A 16093-nucleotide genomic window follows, 5' to 3' on the forward strand; every position below is an offset into this window, starting at 1 on the left:
AAAGTGGATAGACAACATCATTGAATGGACCAACACAACAACCTATGAGAACTGCAAGAGAATGGCACACGATAGAGAAGCATGGAGACAGCAAGTTTGGAGGATAATATAGCAACCTTCTGAATAGAAGACGCTACCATGATGATGATGAAGATTGGTAGAAGCTTAACCCATCCTTTAGGGCTATTCGCCCCTACACCTAAGCCTTGGAGTGGGCCTTTTGTATATGGAGTTAAGCTTACAAAAGAAAAAGTACGGATTGTATAACCAACTAACAAATTAGTGACTGCCTAGCTTAGGAGGGTAGCGTGTCTGCCTTGTAAATTGTAAGCGCAAGGTCATGGGTTCGATTTCCGCCCGGGGCGGATTTTATCCCGAAGAGATAAGGTTCGTTCACGGAACGGCTGGCTTTCTCCTATCCTGCCCTCGTTCTCTCTTCGATTTCGGGACAGTAAAAGATCTCATTAATCAAACCTATTGAAAAATGTCCCAAAACTCGAATGCCTTCTTGAAGGTTGGTACAAGAAAATACAAGACAAAGCGAAAATTATTGCTTGGACCAATCTCTACCATTCATCGATTCAACCCTGCATTCGGGCGGTCAGCGGTTAGTTTGGGCACCACTGGGCTAAATCGAAATCCATATACAAGCTTTTGTGCTTCGGTAATAACTATTTAATGGACAGTAATTGTTTCCAAGTAATAAAGCAATTATAGTGAACGATATAAAGACTGCTTTGGACTGGCGAAACGATGGAAATGGAACCTTTCCATCCTTGTATCTATGACGGAACCCCTCCTTATATCTCTGTACCTAATCTATGATAGAACCCTTCCTATCCATGTCGTCTCGAGAAAAATGTTGGGAACAAGCTAATGGGTAATAGGTTTGTCAATATAGTTGGACCATTCAGACATACCCCCGATGCCTATACTGTCTATAACTCTGTAGTATCGTGCTACAGTAGAGGAGGAGAACTATCGATAGTCGGCGCCATCGATAGTTATCGATAGTCTTCAAAAAAACTATCGATAACTATCGATAGTTTTCGATAGTTTTTTTTATTACATATTTTCCTTGTTTCTAAAGGTCTTATCCCCCAAAAAGACCTAACCTAACCTAATTTAACGAAAATTATTAACTGTACACGTATTAATTTAGGTCACAGGGTTTATTTTCAACATTTTATTTATTTATTTTTTTTTTACAAAATATATTTTTTCTTCATAGATTTGTATACATCTATGTTTTTTTTACAATTTTTTTATACTTTTCACTTCTAAAACGACCAAAACAAACGAAAAATGTGCAGTGAGTAAGGTACTATGTATTGAATACAGTACCCAAAATTGGGAGACTTTAAATAGGTACCTACCCAACAACAAAGTTATCACAATTAACTCGACAAACAGGACTTTGATCTTTTCAAAAACATAAAAGGGTACACCTACCTGAATTTGAAGCTTGCCAAAAATTATGACTCAGTTTTGAGAAAGAAAATATACACCTACCCATCTATACATCAACATGAATGATGGGCTTTGTTTGAAGAGTTGTTGTCCACTTTTATTGCCTTCAATTATAAAATAATACCTAGTTATTTATACTTTTGTAGATTATTAAATATCTCATATCTACAGGGGTTCATGGGATAGGTACAACACACTTTCTTATTGTTACAGTCTTATTAATGGATTACTTTCATGGGGTGTTTTTCCACATCTGATAAGGTAGGTACTGAAGTTTTCTTCTGTTATCACAGCAAGTAGATACCTACTTGTGCATTTCATTATACTGATAATCATGTGAAGAAACGCACACAGAGCAAACAACCTTCAAGTCATGGGGTGTTTTTCCACATCTGATAAGGTACTGAAGTTTTCTTTTGTTATCACAGCAAGTAGATACCTACTTGTGCATTTCATTATACTGATAATCATGTGAAGAAACGCACACAGAGCAAACAACCTTCAAGAAATGTATGTTCCTATACTTACCAAGGAGTTTTCCCCCAGTTGTGAAGTTTTCACAGAATCGGTGATCGTGAGAGAAACTGAAAATGACTTTCCCCTGAGTGTAGGAAACTCCTAAAGTTTACACTTAACTTAAAAATTAAATTACTGGATAGCTAATTACCCAAATTATTAATTAATTTAATAAAATTTAAATAAATTAACTACAAGTGTTTTTTTTTTGGAAATAAAAATCAAAACAATGCATTCAGCGCCTCCGGTGGTGAAAACATGAACTTTGGATTCAAGGAGTATACACGTTTGTCGATAATGATCTCGGATTGCAATTAAAGTGAAGCCAATTTTTTTTGGCCCTTTGAAATAACATTTTCCTTTTACTGGCGAAATCAAAATAGGTACCTAATTTAAATTTGAACCACCTAATGACTGTTACATATTGATTTTGAGAGGCACTTTTTTACAGTAAAATATTATCTTTTCTCGTCTATCTCATGAGGGACCATGATCTTGCTACAAAATCAAAAGACAGTGAAACACCCAGAAAAATAAAAACACCAATGGATCAAAAGATAGAACAGACTATTTTAATTGTATAAATCACAATAAAGTAGGGGGATAATAAAGAACGTTAGACATCTCATAGAACCAAGATATAAATACGAGAAAGCCAGCCGTTCCGAGAACGACGTTTGTTAAGGATAAACTCCTCCCCGGGCAATAATCACACCCGCGATCTAGCGCTTACAAGGCAAGCACGCTTTCCTCCCAGCCAACTAGACTGGCTTATCAGGCATTTACTTTTGATCTGAAAGATTTGGCATCTGAAACCTCATTTGGTCTTTCATCCAAGGACTGGAATCATCAGAACCAGCCCCACTCACTATCAAGTAGACCTGACAGGTACACCTGATCAGTTTTGCATGTCAGGTCTACCTGATGAGCACACACATTATCAAGTAGACCTTATCAGGTGTACCTGATCGTGAGTGGCTGGCCCAAGGAGTCATTAGCATCAGAATTCTTCATCCAATTCTATTGCTTCCTCTACCAGTCGCTCTTCCCCATCCATCACATCACAATTCTCACTCTCAATCTGTGCTCGCTTCTTGTTGATGCGTTCACACTTGGTGCACACATTCTTGTGAAGCCAGCAATGTTTATGATACACGGTCTGACAGACAGGACACACATGGACGTTCTCATCGAATGGGAAGATGACGACTTTCCCGATGCACAACTCGCACAGGTAGCCCCTCCCGAAACAAACCTGGAAATAGAGGTGTGGCGCTCACAACAACACTCAACACTAAATAAAATCTTACATAGAAACCCAGGTTCTCGTTTCTCCACAATTTCCATCTCTGAAAAATTCTAATCCAACTGTTTTTACATTATAACTGATCTACACCTTGGATGATTTTGATCAATTTTTAAAGAGACAAATTAAAACGAATAAAAAGAGTACTATTTGTTATTTGTCAATATAATCAAAACTGTTGTCATTTTCCCATTTTAGTTTGTCTAAAGGCTAAAGATGATTTGGATTAGAAGAGAGGCATAATAAAATTGAGGAATCAAGCAGTAGCGTTTATGAGTTACCTATCCTCAAAACTCTCTTCTCTTTCATCTCTCTCCTTCTAAAGGTGCAAGCACATTACCCAAAACCCCAGATTACAATGTGACAACCATTAGCATAAAAGACAGAGGGGTACAGAATTTAGAGATGGCGAGTTTACAAGAAGATCGATTAGGGGAAAAATCAACAATTCTGATGAAAATGCGAATAAATAAATATAAATATGCAAAACATTATAATAAGGAAAGACAAAAAATATATACTTAGAATAAATATAATCGGATATGAACAAAATTATTAGACATTACACAACAAAAGATTAGATCACAAAAAATAGTTATTAGGAAGATTTCGTACACCAATATCATAGAGGTTACGAAATTGCGGTACGAAAATTCCCCATTATTTACAGATGTTTCACACAAAACTTGACACCTCAAAGTGAACAACCACACCCAAGATTGACAGTCGACATACAAATACAAACATAGTATTTATTCCTATGATGAAAGCATAAAAGACCAGAGATAATTTTAAAAATGAAAAATCAAAAGTAAAAGGGCCAAATACTTAGGTATGAGCGTATGACATAAATATGTAGATACTTTAATCAGGAGAAATCAGTGATTTAAGTTCAGAGTAAAATAAAATGAGCCATTAGATAATTAGCTATAGAAAAAATGTAATAGAAAGTAGAAAATATTTAATGCATCAGTAAAATATAGTAAAAAAATTAGAACATTTTGCTTTCTTTTTTTCCGCGCACAAAAATAACATTTCAGTCTTACAACAAAACGAACAATACATCTTAAATTTATTTTGAATATGACAATAAATATACACATAATCATTAAGCGAGTCAAAACCTGGGACCTACTCCTGAAAAGAACCTGTTCTCGTAAACTAAAAATGTTAGGTATATGCTGCCATCCTAAGGAATTAAAAAAGTTTGAAAATGGGGGTCTACCTACATATCCGTAGGTAAGTAAGTAAAAACTGTTTGAGGTACAATTATTATATTTCATGGACAATGAAATCAAAATGAAAATTGTACAGTTTCCTATCAGTAAAATCCAGAACATTTAGGTATGAGGTATGGATAAAGAAAAACTGCAGTGGACATCACCAATATTTTTTCAGTCCCTAGAAGGTCTGTTAAGCTAACAGCCAGTTTGGTTCCATTTGAATTATATAGGCTTAACAGGACTGTTAAGTTGACACTGTTAGAAATGAAAATCGATATGTTCAGGCAGTTACAGTCGGCATGTGATCAGGTATTGTTTCATGAGGAGCAGGTCTTCGCGGTATTTCTGAAATCGGTTCAGAAAGTTAAATATTTCAATCGTTCCCAGGAAGAAGGACCTATGTTAGTTAGAAGCAAAAATAAAGGCACTTCTTCTTAGGATCAATTTAATTGGTGTCCTTGTGCTAATAATATAATAGGACCTAACGCTCTACCTACTGAAATTGGTAGAGCTTTAGGTCCAAAGATCAAAATTTGAAGAACAGTCAAATTTTTTCCCACCTCAGGGAGAGAGAAAAACTCAAAATTTCTTGGTAAATAGTAAATAGGTATCTACTACTTATGTTTAATAAAGAAATCCTGTTTTCCTCAAGAACGAAACGCGTCTTAGGCTGCTCTCAGGTGTTGGCTAAAGAGGGAATATTGGAATAGTATTTTTAATGCTCCAAATTATAGGATTTGGGCCCCTGAATGTGTCCCGGCGGGGCCCCTAAATGCCTGGGGTATATCCTATACGCCAGTGCTTATTCTACACGTGGGATTATCACTGAGACTAGAGTGTAAAGTGTGTTATTGTTGGGAATAGAGTGAATTATTCTTTGCAATAATTATAACCTACCCCTAGGCCAACACTCCAACACAGCACTGAGTAGCCCTCAGGACTAGACTTGTGTAAAGAGGAATCCTCTTCTACTTCTTCTTCTCCTTCTTCTTTACTGCACCTTTTCCCAATCTCATTTTGGGCTCGGCGTTACCCTCCTTTATCCTACCCCTCCATACCCTCCTATCTAATGCCTCCTCCCTTCTCCATCCCTTTTCTCTCAAGTCTTCATCAACTTTAAGACGTGTGTAAAGAGTGGGAGTCATAAAAAAGAGCTAATTACTCTTTTCAGTGAATTCGTTCGTTTAATATGTATACTCAACTCACTTTACAGTCCTGTTTGATGTGCTGTCGAAACGTATTCAGTACAGACTCCAGGAACGTGACCACAGTGCCTGACTTGATCTCAATGAGATCTTTCAGTGAGAACACATCGCTAGGGTATATGAGCAGGTTTTGTCGCTTGTCTAGGGCATTCCAGAGCAGATTCATCTCCAGAGCGACTCGGCATGTGATCAGGTATTGTTTCATGAGGAGCAGGTCTTCGCGGTATTTCTGAAATCGGTTCAGAAAGTTCAATATTTCAATCGTTCCCAGGAAGAAGGACCTATGTTAGTTAGAAGCAAAAATAAAGGCCCTTCTTAGGATCAATTTAATTGGTGTCCTTATGCTAATAATATAATAGCCCTACCTATGGACCTAAAGCTCTACCTACTGAAATCGGTAGAGCTTTAGGTACAAAGATCAAAAGTTGAAGAACAGTCAAATTTTTTCCCATCTCAGGGAGAGAGAAAAACTCAAAATTTCTTGGTAAATAGTAAATAGGTATCTACTACTTATGTTTAATAAAGAAATCCTGTTTTCCTGTCCACATTTCTACGTACCATGACCAGGGCTAACTCCTCAATGAATCCAAACAGACTGGGATTAATAGCAGTAATGTTCAGGATAGGTCTGTTCTGCATGATACGCAACAACTGAGCACTAGCTCTACTCACAGGATACCTGTACAGAAATTAAATCCAATAATAGAAACAACCAGAATAAGAATATCTAATCCAATTTAGAGATCGAAATTGTATTTGTTTGGTACACTAATAAAAAGAAATAAATAAAAATTGTACTTTTAAGTCCGGCCCAGGCAGGAATCGAACCCGCGACCTAGCGCTACAAGGAATGCGCGCTACCCGCCAAGCTGAAAAGACTGGCTAAAGAGTTTTGATAGGGGGAAATGTTAACATCGGAGGTCTTATCGTCCTGAAGTCGAAGAGAGAAGAAAGGCAGGATAGGAGAAAACCAGCCGTTCCGAGAACAATCCTTATCTGTTTAGCCCCGCGATCTAGCGCTTACAAGGCAGGCGTGCTACTCTCCAAGCTGTGCTTTTTTTATCGCAGTACGGGCTTGTAACAAGATGGGGATTTCATTGATAATGATAACACGTTTGTTTTTACTCATACAACCTACCGCAACTGCATCAAGAAAATCTGACTAATCAACAGGAACCAAATCGGGTTTGAAAATAATAAAAATACATACCGAGTGAAATCCCAATGTAGCACGACTCTGGCAGGAATAATAGCTTCGTCCTGCCAATGACAGGATACACAGTAGTGCCTTCCATCATAATCACAAAGACGAGGATTAGCCCAGACATTATCTGAAATGATAATGTAAAGATACACATCTATGCTTACTAGAACTTGGCCTGTCGTAGTGCCAAGAGCTCAGATAAACCTTGAGAAATGTGACACAAATGTAACACTAGAAATCTGCTTCCGTGTTCTGAAATCTGAACCTTTTCGAGCCCCCCCAGCAAGGTTTCGTCTGGGGGCCCCCTGGGTCAATAGATTGATGGGGAAATGGATGCTGCAAAATTATAGGTGTTTGGGGCTCCTTAATATGTTCCTGCAAGGCCCCTAAATGCTCGCGCCCCCCGCGCCGTGGGTGGGATATACGTCAATGACCCTAGTTTTACTATACAATCCTTCTGCAGATACCTCACTGTTGGCACACAGATCTTTAGTGAGCACCAACAAAATAAACCGATTTCATTCAGTTCTAATACACACCTGTGTTATTGAGACAATTTGAACTCAAGCAAGACATAGAGCCAGACGATGAAGTTGTAGTAGATACAGGCAAAGCTAAAACACAACAATAATAGATAGTCACAGAGTCCCCAGGATTTTGGGTACCTACAATTACAATTCCATAATTTGGTGGTTTTAAATGTTAGAGAAAATCATTATTTGTACCTAGTTAGAGGTAAAATCTTAATAGATCAGTTGCGCTTACTTGGGTGATGTTTCAAAGTCATAGAGCAGGAAACATGAGGACCAACGGATTTTTTCTTTTTCTTCTACGACTTCTAGATCCCGAGATAAATCGATTTAAAAAATACCGGTAAATCCAGGTTTTTCGTTTATCCAGGTCTCGTTTATCCAGGTTCGACTGTACTACCTATAAATAGGTATGTATATATCTAAATAGTTCTAGAATAATAGATCAGTTGCGCTTACTTGGGTGGTGTTTCAAAGTCATAGAGCAGGAAAAATGAGGACCAACGGAATTTTTCTTTTTCTTCGTCTGGAGCAATCTCTTCAAATGACCAATCTTCTGATATTCCTCCATCCGAGGAGGTTGGAGACTGAGTGCTGCTCATGGTGAAAACTTGATCAACTGACTGGTTTATTATTATTATTTATTTATTTTTATACTTTCCCCGTGACCCTAAATATGTACATATTTACGAATTTTCTATTTTAAACAAAAACTGAACGAGATTTGTGTGTATTTTCTAACCCTCATTCTCTGCTGAAATTTACACTTGAAACCTCATGTTTTGATGTTGTATTTAATATTGAATTATTTATAACTATTGAAACTAATTGTTTATAACTAAAAACCAGTGGCGTGGTATGAATGTCATACTTTTGATTTATATGTATACTATCATGCTACGTCACTGTTATAACTAACCTATCCTCAGGGATTTAGGAAAAAAGGGTCATTTTGAAATATTGTTGTAGTAGTCAAACGGAATCAAACTCCTTCTGTAGTTGGTAGTCCCAGGAAATTTGCTACATCAATTGGTTTAAGCCATAGATCCATAGGTGTGAGTCATTTTGAAATAGAAAAGATTACTGAAGATGGCCCTTTTTTTCACGCCCTGATTTCAGGTCTAACGATGTAACCTTTGTGTAATCTTAATCGTTTAGGCTCGTACCTAGGGTTTAGTCAAAGGGGTATATGTACTTCTCTGCCCATACGGGTTTATCACCATTTACCGTTTTTGTGTAGAACTTGATTTAAAAATGGGAGCCATATTGAAACTTTGGGATTTTCTTACCCCCTAGTCTATAATCTTATGATGAAATGAATTGTGGACCTAGTCTTTACCTTACGCAGGCGCAAACAGCAACTACGCATGCGCAGAAATCAACTTTCCGGGGATTAGCATTATCATCCTGATTGAAATACGTTGTTCGACATTGTAAATATCGGGTCGATTGATAAATTTAAATAAGAGGTATATAATAAAATTATTTTTTCTCCTCTCCCATTTAGCTATAGCAGAGGTGCTAATTAATATCGGAGGGTTCTGTTTTGTTTTTATGTAGTGTGGAATTTTTGTAGACTGGGAAATCAGTATTTTTCTTAATCTTTGGACTACCTTTAATAGATCAGTTGCGCTTACTTGGGTGGTGTTTCAAAGTCATAGAGCAGGAAAAATGAGGACCAACGGAATTTTTCTTTTTCTTCTCATTCGGCCGTTATCCAGGGCTTCTTTTGCCTCTATGTGGAATGCATTGCCTGAAAAAGGATAGGTATAGTGCTTTAGGCCGTCTCACATTTTAGTCCTCCTCTTTGTTTTTGGAAGGATAAGACCTCAATAGATCAGTTGCGCTTACTTGGGTGATGTTTCGAAGTCATAGAGCAGGAAAAATGAGGACCAACGGAATTTTTCTTTTTCATCTACTCCGTCTTCGACTGCTTTGACGGCTCTTATCTTTCTCCCAGGGTTCCCGACAGAGCTGATCATCTGACTGACTATTGGGGGTGGGCGGGAAAGACTCCGTCGGTTGGGTGGTTGAGCGGTAGTCTTCGTAGCATGGTGTCGGACAAAGCTGATCATCTGACTGACTATTGGGGGTGGGCGGGAAAGACTCCGTCGGTTGGGTGGTTGAGCGGTAGTCTTCGTAGCATGGTGTCGTGGGTAAGCTCAGGTGCTGGGGCTGGACCGTGTACTCTTCGAAGTAGCTGGACAGTTTAGAGTTGAGCTCTTTATGGAAACGGCCGGAGGTGGGATCTCTGCTGGGCGGGATTGAAGAGGGTGTTGGGGTGTTTCTCGTTGTGTACACTTGTCTGGAGGTGGTGGTCGCTGGAGAAGATGGTATGGAAGAAGCATGGTTTTATTTTGTTAATTGGTGAAGTAGTTAGCAAAGAACAGAGCTGATCATCGGACTGACTATTGGGGGTGGGCGGGAAAGAGTCCGTCGGTTGGGTGGTTGAGCGGACTTCGTAGCATGGTGTCGTGGGTAAGCTCAGATGTTGGGGCTGGACCGTGTACTCTTCGAAGTAGCTGGACAGTTTAGAGTTGAGCTCGGTATGGAAACGGCCGGAGGTGGGATCTCTGCTGGGCGGGATTGAAGAGGGTGTTGGGGTGTTTCTCGTTGTGCACACTTGTCTGGAGGTGGTGGTCGCTGGAGAAGATGGTATGGAAGAAGCATGGTTTTATTTTGTTAATTGGTGAAGTAGTTAGCAAATTACCAATACTGTCTTTGAACGAACCAAATAAACCGAGTGTTTACTTGACTCTTTTAGTCTTCTCCCCAATTTTGCATGACTTTGCAATTTGTTGGTTCTGACTTTTATTGCAATAAATAAATTTAAAATAAATAAATGTTTATTAGTTTGTTCATTTGTTTGTTACGCAATTCCGCAATTTGTCTGATTTTGGCAAAATTTGGCTCACATGTTTAATAACCTGAAGAACATTTGTTTGTTAAAGGCTCAATCAGGACTTTTGGGTGCCCTATTTTTTCTTAAGATTTCTATTTCCGTACAATGGTAATTAAACGACAAAGAAACGCTGTTGATTCTAATTTTTACATTTTTTTTTTTTTTATGGGCATGAACAAATAACACTTATTTTTACCCTGTTGCAAAATTACCGAAAATCCCATCATAGGTACCTATAACTTCAATTTTGTTTGTTTGTCAAAGGCTCAATCAGGACTTTTGGGCGCCCTATGTTTTCTTAAGATTTCCATTTCCGTACAATGATAATTAAACGACAGTTGATTCTAATTTTTACATTTTTTTTTCTTTTATGGGCATGAACAAATAACACTTATTTTTACCCTGTTGCAAAATTACCGAAAATCCCATCATAGGTACCTATAACTTCAATTTTTATATGAAATACACAACTACACCGGGGATTTAGCTCTACTAACGGTGATGCGTTGGATTTTTTTTTTTATTTTTATTAAGTGGACATTTTCTCATTGAATCCTGCGGTCAAGTTTACCTGATTTGTGCGTCTCGACTTCCCACATTCCCGACTCGGTCCGCCCTTCGCACTGGCAATGTTGAGCGCGCATTGTGCTAGGCCGCGATGTCCGAGGGCAGGATTCAGATTCTGTTTCCTCTAATATGATGAGCACGGAGCTTGAAGAGGTGGGCGTTTGGATCGTCTGGTACGTGACGAGTTCACAGCTTGTGTTGCTGGTGGTCAAGCGGGGCTGGACCTTTGAGGGTGGAAAAATTTGTAATTTAGCTATTTTCGAGCCAGCCTAGTTAGCTTGGTTGGTAGCACGTCTACCTTGTAAGCGCCAGGCCGCGCGTTCGATTCCCGCCCGGGGCGGATTTTATCCTGAAGGGATAAGGTTCGTTCTCGGAACGGCTGGCTTTTTTCTATCCTGTTTTCTTCCTCTCTTCGATTTCGAGACAATAAGACCTTAGCACCTAAGACCTAAGTTCCCTCTATCAAACCTCTTTAAAAAAAAAAAAAAAAATCTTACCTCTTCGTCTTGCACTGGTTCGAAGTTGCAATCGCAATCAAAGCAAGTTGTGACATCAGTGAAGTTACTTGACTGGCTTTTTCCTATCCTGTTTTCCTTCTCTCTTCGATTTCGAGACAATAAGACCTTAGCACCTAAGACCTAAGTTCCCTCTATCAAACCTCTTGGGAAAAAAAAAAATCTTACCTCTTCGTCTTGCACTGGTTCGAAGTTGCAATCGCAATCAAAGCAAGTTGTGACATCAGTGAAGTTACTTGTCAACTGACTTTATTTCATCACCTGGGAATCAAGAAATGAGAACATACATATTACTGGTGTCAAGCTGACTAATAGAATATGTAGAATACTTAGGGTTAGGTCTATTAGTCATAGGTAAGGACTTTTTTTGTAGTATGATAAAGAAAAGGTACTTGTACAGGTCACATCCGTGGAATAATGCTACCAAAGGAACTGGCACAAACAAGCAGTGACCAGTGTTATTATAGGGTTAGGTTAAATGCAAGAAAGAGTTTTCACAATTAGAGCAGTGATTAGTGTTATTATAGGGTTAGGTTAAATACAAAAAAGGAGCTTTTCTTTTCCATGGACATGACTTCTGCATAGTTACCTTTGTGTACATTGAATTAAAAGATTATATCCAATAAAGAGTCTGAATAAATAATATCATCTCAAAGAAGGACATAAGGATGGAGAAAGCCAACTGTTCTGAGAACAAAAACAAACCTAGGTACCTGTTTAGTGTTCACCCTGGGTGGGAATCAAACTTGTGACAAAGTGCTTACAAATTACAAAGCAGAACCCTATCTGTATGTCTATGATGTTTGCCATCAGTGATCAGTGGGAATTGAATCTGTGACCTAGCACTTATATGGCAGGTACATTAGCTTCCTTTAACCTTATCTGTATGTCTATGATGTTTGCCATCAGTGATCAGTGGGAATTGAATCTGTGACCTAGCACTTATATGGCAGGTACATTAGCTTCCCCTTGTTCTGAAGTTAGTAGAGAAATTATCTACCAGAGAAGTGTTTTTAGCATCTAAAAATAAATAAACATTCACCTAAATTGTAAACACAAACACTTGGGTAGGTTCTCTTCTAAACACACTAATCAAAACATTGGTTTCTTTAAGCCTTTCTTTTTAACCTCATGTGTCCTCTATAAAATCTACTTAATTTGAAGATTTTTTCTTTCAAGTAAGTAAATATCTAGGTAAGTATATTTTTTAACAATATTGAATTTTCGACCTTTTACAGTTATTTTTCGGAGTTTTGACCTCGGATTTGGATTTTTCCCAACTTTTTACATAGGAATCGACTATTTATTTATAATTTTTACCCATTTGCAACTGCTTCATTGAAGATTTTTTTTTTTTTCCTCTATAAAATCTACTTAATTTGAAGATTTTTTCTTTCAAGTAAGTAAATATCTAGGTAAGTATATTTTTTAACCAGATTTGACTCTCAATCTAACTATCACTACTCTTCACAATACAACCCATCTCTCACACTCACTGTATATGATCGGGGCTCTACATTCGAAACACTTATATTTCTGTTCGAGCAGCGTGATCTCAGGACAAATGTTTAGCTCGTAGTCTGGTTGTTCTCCTGCCTTGACAAACACACAGGTTCTCCTCGTAGCAGACACACACTTGACATGAACCACATAGCGACAATCTAGAGGTGAGAAAACAAAACAATCTATTACTTTCCTTTTTTGTAATGTAAGTATTTTTACTTTCCTTACCCTATAGAAAGGAAAGAAATGTAATCGGGTCAAATTTTCGATGGTCAGGTTTTAGTCCCAAAACACGTTTTGAGATCTCTAGCTAGAGCCTAAATCCAAAGTTTCAGCCATTGGTCCGTGTGTCTGTCCTTCCGTCTGTCTGTCTGTAAACAAAATATCTCGAGAACGGTAAGAGCTATGTATCTGTTAAGTGTGACAAGGATGCGACACGAAACTTTTGGTTAAGACCGGTGCAACGGTTGGCGGCATTTTACCACTTTTTGGCGGTTTTCGGTGTAATTTAACAATATCTCGAGAACGGTAAGAGCTAGAGACTTGAAATTTGGTATGTAGTCCACAAATGTGACAAGGATGCAACACAAAACGTTTGTTTAAAATAGGTGCTGCGGTTAGCGGTATTTTGATCGCTTTTTGGCGGCTTTCGACCACTTTTTGGCGGTTTTCAGCTAAACTGACTAAACGCTTAGAGATATTGTAAAAGTTATAATAAATTAAAACCCAAATAAGCACCATTCAATAGGAAAGTTGTGTGATGTTCACACCAGATTTTTTTAAAGAGGTTTAATAGAGGGAACTGTAACTGCTAAAATCTTATTGTCCTGAAATCAAAGAGAAAAGGATAGGGTAGGAGAAAGCCAGATGTTCTGAGAACAAACATTATCCGTTCTGCCCCAGGCGGTAATCGAACCCGCGGCCTAGGCAATTGAATATTCAGATAGCCAGTGATGTAAAATTTATGTAATTGTTCCTGATAGATCATCATATTGGAAATTGCACGCTACAGGTTTTTCTTACCCCCGTATGTATGAAAACTTATAAGCTTAACTTAAGATGAAAAATCTTGCTTAAGTTAAACTTTAGTTCAAAATGGTATGTATGAAAAAAAAAAAAAATTAACTTAAGTTTAACTTGAATAACAATATTTTGAAGTTAAACTTAAGACAGGGAATGAGCTACCTTAAACTTGACTCTCTGACTTGACCCCCGTATGTATGAAAACTTATATGCTTAACTTAAGATGAAAAATCTTGCTTAAGTTAAACTTTAGTTCAAAATGGTATGTATGAAAAAAAAAAACAAGGATGCAACACAAAACGTTTGGTTGAGATGGTTGCTGCGCTTGGCGGTATTTTGACCGCTTTTGGACAGATTTCGACCGTTTTTTGGCGGTTTTCAGCTATACTGACTAAACGGTTAGAGATATTGTAAAAGTTACAATAGAACATAAAAATAAGCATCATTCAATAGGATAAGGAAAGTCGTGTGATGTTCACACCAGATTTTTTGACAGAGGGAACTGTAAATGCTAAAGGTGACCGGCCGTCGCGTCGTGTCGATCGACGGCCTTCGACTATGTGTGGACACAACTTAAGGTCTTATCGTCCCGAAAACGAAGAGAAGAGGACATTACTACCTACCTCGGTGGTGTAGTGGTCAAGGCGCTCGCCTGGTAAACAGGAGGGCGTGGGTTCAATCCCAGCCGAGGTTTGGAATTTTATCCTCAATATAATTTGAGAATTTGACCACAATAATAGTGGTAGCCTACTGCTGGAGTAAAGGGACTTTTCAGTCCTATGCGAGCAGTATAAATAAGCACTACTACTACTATTATTAGTTCTCTGGATTAGCAAACATCAAACTGCTCAAGAGCTATACTTTTAAGAGGAGTGATATCATATATGAATTCCAAACTTATGAACAAATAGATAACAATTATTTATTTATTTTTTTTTTTTTTAAACACACATTTAAATTTTCCCCCTATTTATCAGTAATCCTTTTGGTTAAAATGAAAAACCTCCCAAAAACCTCTTTGGTTCAACAAGATGTTTGTCTTGAGATTGATCTTGACTAAGATGAAGTTGGAAATGTTTCATACATACCAAATATTCTCAAGTTAAACTTGAGCTGAAATTTTGCTTAGCCAAGTTTAGCTTAAGATTAACTTGAAACGAATTTTCATACATACGGCGGTTAGTTCCACAAGACTGGGTGAGGTTATTATGAGGACGTGGATAGCTTGTCACCCAATGGAGGGTAAGACCCCCTTTCATAAACACATTAGCAGTTATACAATGATATTGAACACCCTAAAAAAATAAATTAATAAATATAAAATATTTTGAGATGTGGGTATTGGTATAAGTAGGGCCATTGGCTTTAATAAACACCCTTGGTCACCGCAACCTGGTTAGATTTTTTGTGACATAGGTATAGGTAACTTACCAGAGCATTCATACCAAGGCATAACCAAGCCTAGAACAGTCACATAACCACAACACATGTCACATCTCTTCAGTTGTGATTTGGATGTACCAAGCTGGGTTTTGGTCAGTACAAAATGATGTCCATTTCTTATGATTTCATTTTCTTGCTTCTGAATAGATTGGTTCTCATTCTCTGGAAGCATTAGGAAAATAAATGGTAAAGGGAAAGCAGTAAAGCAGGTTCAAGTTGATGATTTCATAGCTGTAAAACTTTTTTACTTTCTATTTTTCCCACCAATCTCAGGGGAAAAGGCCATACTTTCTAACTGTTCTTTGCATACTTCCTATAAAATTTGGCAATCACAGGGAAAAGGTCTTATTTTCAAACTGTTATTGCTCCTATAAAATTTGAAGGAAAATCATTCTGCTGACTTACATACCTTTCAAAAGTTCAAGTTTATATCTGAGTTCAATGAGATTTCTCACCACCCATTTCCTGTCATTGGAGCAGCCTTCTGTTTCCAAGATCATTTCCTTGTATTTTGCAATGGCATTCTGAATGTCTTCTATAGAATTTAAATTTGTGTCCTGAAAGAGAAAACAGATCAGTTGTAGAAAAAGAAATCAGTTGTAATGTAAAAAAAAAAAAAAAAAAAAAAACAACAAAAAAAGTGTCGCCTGAACTTCCGTAAGTGTTACAGCACTTTGTACTATGTT

The 16093-nt window shown here is 37.7% G+C and overlaps 1 protein-coding gene across 2 annotated transcripts; it reads right to left on the reverse strand.

Annotated features, from left to right (window-relative positions):
- Positions 1-2536: 2536 nt before the first annotated feature.
- Positions 2537-15960, reverse strand: LOC103507582 (differentially expressed in FDCP 8 homolog). Of its 2 annotated transcripts, XM_017443386.1 has the most exons (8): positions 15817-15960; positions 15396-15569; positions 12935-13099; positions 7464-7538; positions 6931-7051; positions 6279-6399; positions 5722-5949; positions 2537-3241 (listed from the first exon to the last, which is right to left on the reverse strand). In XM_017443386.1, exons 1-8 carry the CDS (start codon positions 15905-15907, stop codon positions 2987-2989), a joined length of 1230 nt encoding a protein of 409 aa, XP_017298875.1. In that variant the 5' UTR covers positions 15908-15960; the 3' UTR covers positions 2537-2986. The 2 variants fall into 2 exon arrangements, with proteins under 2 accessions (XP_017298875.1, XP_017298876.1); XM_017443387.1 differs by lacking the exon at positions 7464-7538.
- Between the last annotated feature and the right edge of the window lie 133 nt (positions 15961-16093).

The sequence above is a fragment of the Diaphorina citri genome, unplaced genomic scaffold (genome assembly GCF_000475195.1).
Source record: "Diaphorina citri unplaced genomic scaffold, Diaci psyllid genome assembly version 1.1 scaffold327, whole genome shotgun sequence".
In the NCBI taxonomy this organism is placed as follows: domain Eukaryota; kingdom Metazoa; phylum Arthropoda; class Insecta; order Hemiptera; family Psyllidae; genus Diaphorina; species Diaphorina citri.